Genomic DNA, 10238 nt, shown 5'->3' with positions numbered 1-10238 from the left:
CTCTTCGTTCCCAGTCTTGCCCCTCCAATATTTTTCTCTACCCTGAACGCAGGGGGAACTTGTAAAAACAGGTTCAAATCAACCCCAGGCTTAAAATCGCCTATTGATGTCCTCGTTGTCGTTTCAGTCCCAAACTCTTCACCAGAGTTTTCTGTTATCTCCCTCCCCCAGCCAGACCGTCCCAGCCCTTTTCTGGCACCCGCCCTCCCTCCTTGTCCCTGAGCCTGTGTCCCTGCGGACTCCTCTGCCAGGAATGACTTCCCCATGGCCCCTGTAGGGCTTGAAGCAGGCGCCCCTTCCTCGGGGCCAGGGACCTTCTCCAAACCCCCTCTATGCTCGCCTTTCCCGGGCAGCCTTGATGGCCGTGGGTTCTTAATGCTGTGGTCTTTATCACCCTCCGGAGCCCCAACAGAGCAGAAACAGGGCCTGTAGTATCGCGAAGCCCGGCCCCGAGAAAAGCTCGGGAAAAGCTGGGCCAGGCCCATCGCCGGGCTCTGAGGGAAGAGGGAGGCCCTCTCGGGAGGGGAACGGTCTTTGTCTCACCGAGTGGCAAAGTCAGGGCATTCAGGGCATTCGGTTTGTGTCCCATCAGCAGAGACGAACGTGGGAGGGATTATTCTAGACGGCCGGAACCTGGCAGTGCTACCATTAGCGGCTCGACTATTGTTGCCTGAAGCCGTTGTATCTGGCACCCTCCTATACAACACCCTCCGTCCGCCAGGCTGGGAGGCTACACCAGGACCGTCCCATTTGACAGATGGGGAGACTGAGGCCAGGAACGGGGGAGGTCGCTTGCCAGGGGGGGTCACAGAGGGAGCGAAGAGCACAATTAGGCCTGAGACTCAGGTCTGATCGAAGCCCTGGATGGAGGCGAAGATGGAATACAGGAAGGCTGGAAGTGGGGGCGATGGGATGGGGATGCAGAATCGGCCTCGAGTTACCCACAGGGGCTTGGGCGCCTCCCAGGCCGTGGGCCGGGCCGTGCCGGGCACTTTAACGGCGGGCCTGTGCCGGAGGGCGCCTTGGCTTCCCGGTCGCTAGTCCTCGGGTTTCCGGCCTCTTCCCAGCACTCCCGGGCGGCCGAACAGTTCCCAGCTGGGCTTGCCCCCCACCCCCACCCCCACTGAGATGCACGGACATCTCAGATGCACCTCGGTGCCGTGTTCGTATTTCTCTCTGCTGCGGGCGCGGCCAGCTCCAGCCAGGCCGCCTCTCCCTCGCGCTCCCTCCCCTGATTCCATCCCCCCAACTCCCCTCGACCCCTGACCTCCCCTCGACCCCTCCCACCTCCCGTTGCCAGGCTCCACTCCCCCCTCCCAAGTCCTCGCCCCTCTCCCAGGCACTGCCACTCTCCCTGGCCCCGCCCTTCCTGGCCCGAGCCTCTCCCCTCTCCCTGGCACCGCCCCTCCCCTGCCACGAGCCCCGCCCCTCCCTGGCCACGCCCTTCCTGCCCCGAGCCCTGCCCCTCTACCTGGCCACGCCCTTTCTGGCCCCTCGCCCGCCCCTCGCCTTGTCCCCGCCCACTGGCCCCTCCCCTCCCCTTCTCTCTTTCCCCCCTGCCCCCTGACCCCTCTCTCCCCGATCTGAGCCCCGCTCTCCCCAGCGCAGCGGAGGGCAATGCAGCCCAGGCCCACTTCGGGGCTCTTTCCGTGAACCTCTTCCTGTTTCCTGGGACCCCGCTGTCCTACTGACCCGTTCGGCCCAAGTGCCCCCAATCTGCGGGGTTGGGCCTCAGTTGCGCTGGAAGTGGAGAGGGGAAGGGCGGCGTCTCTTCCTCAGTTTACAGGTGAGGCACCTGGGTGGACTAGGGTGACTTTGTGACTCATCTGGTGGCCCTCTTATGCAGGCTGAGAGGTGGGCCGGGCCAGTAACCCCATAACCAGTACTACTCCATGTCAATCTTGCCTTGCTGGAGGGAGCTCCTTAGAAATGCAGAATGTGGGACCCCATACCTGTCTTAAGAAAGTGTTCTGTGCTGTTCCTATCCATCGTGTGGGTGGAACTCATTCCCACCTGCCGGCAGGGGCCTGGCCTCCTGGCTAGGAGGTATCTGAACATGGTACCCTGCCCTGGCCTCCCCCATCCAGAAACCCAGGGAAGGCTCCACACCCCATATTTCAGAGTAGGCTTGATGGGATCTGGCTTTGCTGCCAGGCTGAGAAAGAAGCTCAGTTTTTTCTCCCACCCCTATCTTTCTGCCCTCCAGGGCCTGAAAGCTACCAAGAATGGAGGAGCCTTGTGAAATGAACTGCAAATGTCTCACTAAAGTGTAAATGACTGATAGCACTGCCAAGGATCCCTTCCTGGAGTCAGCAACCGGTTACATGGCTTAAGACAGACTTGTCCTTATTTATTTATTTTATTTTGGCTGTGTTGTGTCTTTGTTGCTGCGTGGGCTTTTCTCTCATTGAGGTGAGAGGGGGCTATTCTTTGGTTGTGGTGCAAGGAATTCTCATTGTCGCTTAGCTTCTCTTGTTGTGGAGCACAGGCTCTCGGGGACTGGGGCTTCAGAGGTTGTGGCTCCTGGGCTCTAGAGCACAGGCTAAATAGTTTTGGCACACGGGCTTAGTTGCTCCTCTGGACCAGGGATCGAACCTGTGTCTCCTGTATTGGCAGGCGGATTCTTATCCACTGAGCCACCAGGGAAGCTTCAGACTTGCCCTTGATATGACTGGTGGGGCTTGAGGCCCAGAGGGCAGGATGGCAGGGGCTCTGCAGGACTGGGTAGGTCTCCAGTCCCTGGATGTGTGGGTTGGTGGAAGAGGGGCTGGGAAGACCAGAGCCTGGTGCCCAGCTGAGCTCTGTGAACCTTCCTGGAGGACCCATAGGCCTGTGGGAAATTCCCAGGCTATTTTGGGCTGAGGCCCCCTTCCTGCCCTTTCCCAGGGTAAAGGCCTTGCTGGTGTTGGGGGCTGGTGGCTCCCTGCACCCCTCCCTGCCCAGTCCATTGGTGTTCACATGTATGCACGCACTTGTGTGCCTGGCTTCACACACATGCATGTGTATACATACACGTGCACCACACACACAGCCACACACATATACACATGTGCATGCACTCATGCAGAAATGTGTGCACACAGCTCAGCAGCCGTAACAGGCCTTGGGCATGACACCTGGTCTGAATTTGCTGCAAGCCTGAAGCCCATCTCAGGTCTGGCCTAGAGCCTCAGTCTCAGGCGACCCTCTGCAGACTGCCTGCAGCTGTAGGGAGTTGATGAAGCTGTAGGGAGGTGAGAGGTCCCGGAGCAGGGGCTAGTGGCAGAGGGTGGGCCCTGCCTCCTCCAGGGTCAGCTTCAAGGCCCCCCGCTGGCGTTACTGGGAGAGCAGTTGCTGGTTGGAAGTGTGAGAGTGGGGGGGTGCTGCACACCCAGCGCCCCCATCTGTGTTTGGGGGGGGCCGCAGCCGACCCCAGAGCCGGCTTCTGGGTGACTGGCTCCCCGCTCCACGAGCTGGTTTCCTTATAGCTGGACTTTTAACCCAGGCTTTCCCACACAGAGGCCCTTCACTCCTCCCTGTCCCTGCCCCCCACCCCCGCAGGCCGGTGGGGGTGGCTGGCTCCCGTCCAGGTCTACCCCGGCTTCAGCTGTGCTCTGCACGGATGGCCCGGCCCTCTGGAGGCGCGGGCAGGGTGGTGGTTGAAGCCCTTGCTCCCTTCCCCGACTCTCTCCCGGAGGCTCTGCAGTCCTCCGTGCCTCATTTTCTCCCATGGCCAAGTGCGCATGCGCGCAGCCCGGACCTGCAGCACAACTGTGCAGGGCGCCCAGCTCACGGTGCACGTGAACGCCAGTGGGGGCTCCCGGTCCTGAGGCTGGTCAGGGGGACCCTGCTCTGTCCCCAAGCCGGGGGCTTCCATTGGAATCTCTGCAGGACTGGGTGTCCTGGGAGAGTCAAAGGGGCTGGGGAGGAGAGAGAAGGGGGCCCCAGCTGAGACCTGCTTTACAGGGAGGTGGGGAGGGGGGAACAGATGGATGGACATGAGCAAGAAGAGTGGAGACCCGTGGGGATGACGATGATGCCCTAATTCCTGAGCTGGCCTGCCCCTCCCCACCCATCTCCTGCCTCTCACCCTTCCTTCCCCAGCGATCCCCCAACCCCCAGTCTCCTTGCTGGCCTTTAGTCACACCTGCCCCTGCCAACCTCAGGGTCTTTGCACAGGCTGTTTCCACACTGGGAGAACCTGCCCCTGTTTTACAAATGGCCCACTCTTGTTTGTTTGCTTACTGTTTTTGGCTTTGCTGGGTCTAACTTGTAGTGCACGGGCTTCTTGTCGCGTTGGCTTCTCTTGTTGCCGAGCATGGACTCAGTAGTTGTGACTCGTGGGCTTAGTTGCCCCACAGCATGTGGAATCTTCCCAGACCAGGGATTGAACCTGTGTCCCCTGCCCTGGCAGGTGGATTCTTAACTACTGGACCACCAGGGAAGCCCTGCTGTCTGAGCCTCTACTGCCTAAAAACAGGGCCTGCCATCAGGCGCATGTTTGTTGAATGACTTTATGATTACGGTTATAACAGCAATTGTAGCTGATCCTTAAATGCTCACTCGTACTGGGTGGAGGGTGTGCAGAATGCTTAAAACATGTATTATGTCATTTCAACTTACTGACGCTGGTGTAAAGTCAGGACTGTTAAAAAAAATCTCCAGGTTCCAGATACAGAAACCAAGGTCCAGAGAGGTCAAGTAACTTGCCCAAGATCCCAGAGCTGGAAGGGTGGGATTTAAAGTCAGAAGTTCCTGACAGCAGGGGAAAGAGGGAGATTTTGGGTGGGAGTGGGGAGGGCTGTTCCCCACCTCACCCTGGTGTCCTCAGGTTTCAGTGGTTCCTACCGGCTGTCCTGGGTGTGGGGCCCTCCCTTTTTCTGAACCGGCCCCCTTCCCAGAACCCCAGGCATTGGAACATTCTAGGACTCTATGACCTGTGCTGGTGGGTCATGCTGGAGCCTTGACCCCAAGCTGCCGGGGCCTTTCTGAGGTGGGGGCTCCTGGGACTCGCGGTCCTCCCTGGCCGCGGGCGCAGCTGAGAGAAGGGTCAGGAGGTACTATGTCGCTTCCTCCAGGGAGCCAGCTGGCTGTCTCCCCTCCCAGCCAGACGGAGCTGAGTCCTGAAAGGGGAGTGTGTAGGGGGCTTCGGGGCCACATGGAGGGAGCCAGTTTGTCCTCTTGGGGGGCAGAGGTGGGCCTGTCCCCTGAGGAATCAGGCCTGGCTCTCAGGCAGTTTGGGTTGGGGGCAGAGGGGCATTGCTGGGCGATGCAGATTGAAAGCTGGTGCTCTGGGCCACATAAATGCCTGCAGACCAGGAAAGCCAGGGCAGTGGCGGGGGATGGGGGTGGTGGTAGGGAGGTGGGCTGGAGGCTCTGGTTGTCAGAGCTGCTAGATTTCTCAAACGTAGCTGGAAACGTTGCCTGGGGGAGGGGGGCAAACCTCTGGGATGTTTAAAAGATAGCTCGTGCTTTAAATATGAAAACCTTGTGTGAACCTCTCAGAACCCAGCAGAGCAGCTCCTGCCCCACCACTCCCTGTGAATGGGGGGGGGGTGACATCCTGGGAATGAAGGGGGATGATATCTAGTCAGGCTCCTCTCCATCCTGGGGCCGGGGGGCCCGCACCTGCCCCACCTGAATCCCCGACACCAGCCCTGAGCAGGTGCTGCATGACGCCCACCCAGCTGCACCGATGTGCACAGTTGATCCCAGACAGCGGAAGGGACTCAGCCAAGGCCCTTTGGGTCTTGGGCTTTGGCTCTTTCTTCATGGCCTTGAGCGAAGGCCACCAGCAAGTTGGGTACAGTGGCCATGTGCTGCTCTCAAGACAGGAATGTAGATCCTCTCTCTCCAGCTGGGTCTGCCCCTGGCGTCTGATGTGTGTTAGGGGTCACAGAGGGAATTCCATTTCTCAGCAGCAGTCAGAGACTCAGGCTGGGTGGAAATGAACTTTAAGGCCTGGATCTGAGTCAGGGGCCTGGTGGCTGGAGATGCTGCCTTTGAAATGCCCCTGCCCACTCCCCCTGCCCCCCTCAGGGTTCCTCCTGGATGCGGACTTGACTTGGGGTCCGAGCCCTTTTTGATTTGTGTCCCCGAGTTTCCTGAAGGAGCACTGAGTGCGAGTCCCTTTTTCGCTTCCCCTTCCCCATAGTGCCCGGCACTTAGTAGGAGTTGGGAAATGTTTGATGAGTGGCCGAGTCCTCATCCAGGTGGTTGGCACTGAAGCATTCCTGCGTGTCCTGTCTGCCTCCCTCCCTCTCTCCTTCCTTTTTTTCTCTCTCCCTCCCTCTCTTTCTCAAGAATTTGCCAAGTGCCTGAGTGTGCCAGGGCTTCCCGGGTGGTGCTAGTGGTAAAGAACCTGCCTGCTAATGCAGGAAACCTAAGAGACTCGAGTTTGTTCCCTGGGTCAGGAAGATCCCTTGAAGAAGGGAATAGCTACCCACTCTATTATTCTTGCTGGGGAATCCCATGGACAGAGGAGCCTGGTGGGCTATATAGTCCATAGGGTTGCAAAGAGTTGGGCACGACTGAAGCAGCTTAGCTTGCACGCACGCTGTGTGTGCCAGAGCCTGTGCTGTGTGTCCTGGGGACAAAGGGGGGGCCAGTGGTGTCCTCGTGGCGTTTTTGTGAGGAGCTGTCATAGAGGGAGGCACACGGCTGCAACAGGAGCGCAGACCAGGCGCCTGCCCCGACTGGGACAAGCGGGCACGTTTCTGGAGCAGGTGACGTCCACGCCGAGTGAGCCTGGAGCCTGCATTACACAGCCAGAGGAATATTCAAGTCTCAGATGACACACTGTCTGGCGTGAGCGTGGGGAGGCATCTGGAGAGCCCCCCTAGCAAGGCATGAGTCCCTGAGAGCCCCCCGTCTCTCTCCAGGTCAGCCATGTCATCTGAGCCTCCTCCTCCATCCCAGCCCCCCACCCACCAGTCCTCGACTGGGCTGCTGGACACCCAACAGGCCCGGGATCGCTCACCGTCCCCGCTTCGGGGCAACGTGGTGCCGAGCCCACTGCCTACTCGCCGCACCAGGACCTTCTCAGCGTGAGTCTCCGGCTTCCCCGGACAGGTCGCCTCTGCGTCCCTGTCTATCACATGGGAAACTTGTGGATTGGGAAGGGGATGATGGTGAGAAGCGGGGCAGGCACCTTGTAAACCCCGCACCGCACCGCCCCCAGGCCCCTCCTTGAGCCTGTCGTGAGCTGTGGGTGAGGGATGAGGGTGGCCAGAGATAGGAAATCGCTGGGGTCTTAGATCATCGGGCTTTAACCACACACCAGTCCCTTTTCCCTGGGAGCCCTTGACCTTATCAGCTGCAAAACGGGGACAGTAGCAGGGTGGCCACTGTGCTGCAGGAGACCCACATGGCGCCTGGCAGGTGCAAAGCTCAGGCCAACATGTGGAGGCTGTTGTTAAGTTAGCCTTCAGAGGGAGGGATGCTCAGGGGGATTTTGCTCAGACAGGGAAACTGAGGCCTGAGAAAAGTTTGCCAGCATCATTCAGAGAGTCACTGTCACCAGGGTCTCTGAGTGGCTCCCAGAGTTGTGCAGTGCGTAACCTGCACAACTGTGCATGGCGGCCCTGCCCAGAATGCCCTGGGGCACAGCTGTGGGTGGGAACTGGGAAGAGCTGGGTGTGCCCTGAGAGCAGAGGGCTGTCCTAGAGGGCTGGTGGGGGCCCCTCATGCTCTCCACACTCTCTGTCAGGACGGTGCGGGCTTCCCAGGGCCCGGTCTACAAAGGAGTCTGCAAATGCTTCTGTCGGTCCAAGGGCCACGGCTTCATCACCCCAGCTGACGGCGGCCCTGACATCTTCCTGCATATCTCCGAGTGAGTCAGCAGCTGATCCGGGTGCTCTGGGGCTAGGATGGGCGCCGTGGCCTGGAGGAGGCAGGGGGAGTGTGTGAACTCTGCTGGGTGGGTGCCAAGTGTGATGAGGTTGTGTGGGCCAGGCTTGTGTGACAGTGTTCAGGGCTGAGGGTGTGAGTCTGTACGTGGTGGTGGCAGCGTGTGAGACACTGGAGGCGACTGTGTGTGTGTGTGTCTGTGGGTGTGCACACGTGTGTGTCTCTGTGTGTGCATATGTCTGCGCACGTGTCCCTGTGTGTGTTTCTGCGTGTGTGCGTGTCTCTGTGTGTCTGTGCGTGTGAGGTGAGAACCTCCTTTGGCTTTCCCTGGTGGCTCAGCTGGTAAAGAATCTGCCTGCAATGTGGGAGACCTGGGTTTGATCCCTGGGTTAGGAAGATCCCCTGGAAAAGGGAAAGGCTACCCACTCCAGTATTCTGGCCTGGAGAATTCCATGGATTGTAGTCCATGGGGTCACAAAGAGTCGGACACGACTTAGTGACTTTCACTTTCACTTTGGAGTGGGTCTGAATGCCTGTGTGTGTCTGGCAGGCAGGCCTGGGTGTCCCTGGGAGTCCTGTGAGCCTGTGTTTGGCCTGGGGGTGGGCGCTTGCACTCGCCCTGGGGGCCCTGCCCTGGTGAGGCTGGGGGGTGACTGAACTCTGCTCCAGGAAGGAAGTGTGGGGCTGGACCCTCTCTACTGCCTCTTGCTCACTGACGTCCTTCCTTCCTGAGTGTCTGAAAACCCTGGCAGGGAGAGGAGGTGGGGGGCACCCAGGGTGGGGCCCACACATCCTCAGCCTTGGGGCTGGAGGGCGCCTTGCAGGCTGGCCTCCACCTCTGGTTTTCTAAGCAGCCTGCAGGTTTGTGGGGACCTAATCGGCTCCCCTACCCCATCCCCATCTTTGACCTCAGCAACCCCCACCCCAATCTTTTTGTCAGTGGCAGGCAAAGTATCCCACACAGCAGGCCTGACAATATGTAGAAACCATGTTTTGAAATTAGGCTCCTTTTGCAAATGTCTGCTGAGATGGGAGAGTTACCCTTTCTTACTCTCTTCCAACATCCCTACACACCTGGTCTTCATAGACCCCCTGTACAATGTAGACACGAGGACACTGCTAAAGCAACGCCTTTTGACATACATATGAATCATACGTGGATGTAGAAATACATATCTATATTGGCTCTTATTCTGGAAGGAGTTATAGTGGTTGACAAGGATAGACACAATGAGCCAAGAAAAATTAGTAAGGAAAGCAGGGGGTTGGGGCAGAGAAGAAAGATGGCATTTGGTTTCACTGCTAGTAGTGGGCTGCACCTTTACTCCTGAGCTTCCTGGTGGCCACAGCAAAGAGGGCAGCTCCATTTGCAATGTGATTCTTCAATCAAGGCCATATTATAGTCCCAGGGGAGAGCTCACTGGACTTGGCCTTCAGGATCCGAAGGGGATATTCCTCCTGGGGGGTGGGGGGCAGTGGGTAAAGCCAAGGAGGCATCAAGATGGGGACCTCTTCATCCCGGGTGAGATGGTGGCTCATGTCCTGTAGAAAAAGAGGGAAAAGGACTTTCTGGAAGGCTCCATGGGATTCTGAGGAGCTGAACAGCAGAGGTGCAGCCTGGTTTCCAGGACTCCTGGACTGGGCAAGGGGTTGTGGCTGCTGCTCAGGAAACCCCCGTGGAGTCATTCCCCAACTCTGATTCTTAGGCTCAAGACTGTCTCTCCTGGCTCTTCCAGCCATAAGCCCCAGGGTGCCCACGTGTAACTGCCCTGTGAGCATACCTGGGGGCGGGGCTCCATCTCTGTCTCCACAGCAGAGGTCCCGGGAAAGGAGCTGGTTGGGTCAGGGGACCCTCAGTCACGACCGAGGGCCCCAGTGGCTCCGCCTGGTGGTGGGGCAGGGTTGGGGGCAGCTCCTCCCCCAGGGGCAGGGGTGGGAGGGCAGCTCCTCTCCCAGGGCCGGTGTCCCGGCTTCTCCCAGCGCCAGCCCTGAGTGTCTCTCCTCGCCCCGCAGCGTGGAGGGGGAGTACGTCCCCATGGAAGGCGACGAGGTCACCTATAAGATGTGCTCCATCCCGCCCAAGAACGAGAAGCTGCAGGCCGTGGAGGTGGTCATCACCCACCTGGCGCCGGGCACCAAGCACGAGACCTGGTCCGGCCACGTCGTCAGTTCCTAGGAGCGGCCGGAGGCACCCTGGCTCCCCAGCTCTGGGGAGACACCCGGGGCAGGAGGCAGGACCAGACGAGAGAGGACAACTGTGCCACTTGAGATGGGGCATCTGAAAGGGGGGGGAGCGTGGTCCCTGTCAAGTGTCTCCTGGAGGAAGGGGTTGGAGACAGGGGAAGGCACGGGGGTGCCCTCGGCCACCAGCAAGCCTCATCATCTGAAAAACATTAAAAGCATTGAAAAAG

General features: G+C 59.2%; 1 protein-coding gene across 1 annotated transcript in view; it reads left to right on the top strand.

The window, feature by feature from the left end:
- Window positions 1-10238, top strand: part of CARHSP1 (calcium regulated heat stable protein 1, 24kDa) — an 11773-nt gene extending 1535 nt beyond the window's left edge. The window contains exons 2-4 of the mRNA XM_010840458.1: window positions 6861-7025; window positions 7688-7810; window positions 9841-10238. Of these exons, the coding sequence (XP_010838760.1) occupies window positions 6868-7025; window positions 7688-7810; window positions 9841-10003 (444 nt within the window). The 5' untranslated portion in view covers window positions 6861-6867 and the 3' untranslated portion in view covers window positions 10004-10238. The remainder of the gene's footprint in view (window positions 1-6860; window positions 7026-7687; window positions 7811-9840) is intronic.

Source organism: Bison bison, unplaced genomic scaffold, assembly GCF_000754665.1.
Source record: "Bison bison bison isolate TAMUID 2011002044 unplaced genomic scaffold, Bison_UMD1.0 scf7180017864144, whole genome shotgun sequence".
Taxonomy (NCBI): Eukaryota; Metazoa; Chordata; class Mammalia; order Artiodactyla; family Bovidae; genus Bison; species Bison bison.
Note: the sequence above shows the minus strand (reverse complement) of the source record. Positions and strands in the feature narration are given on the sequence as shown.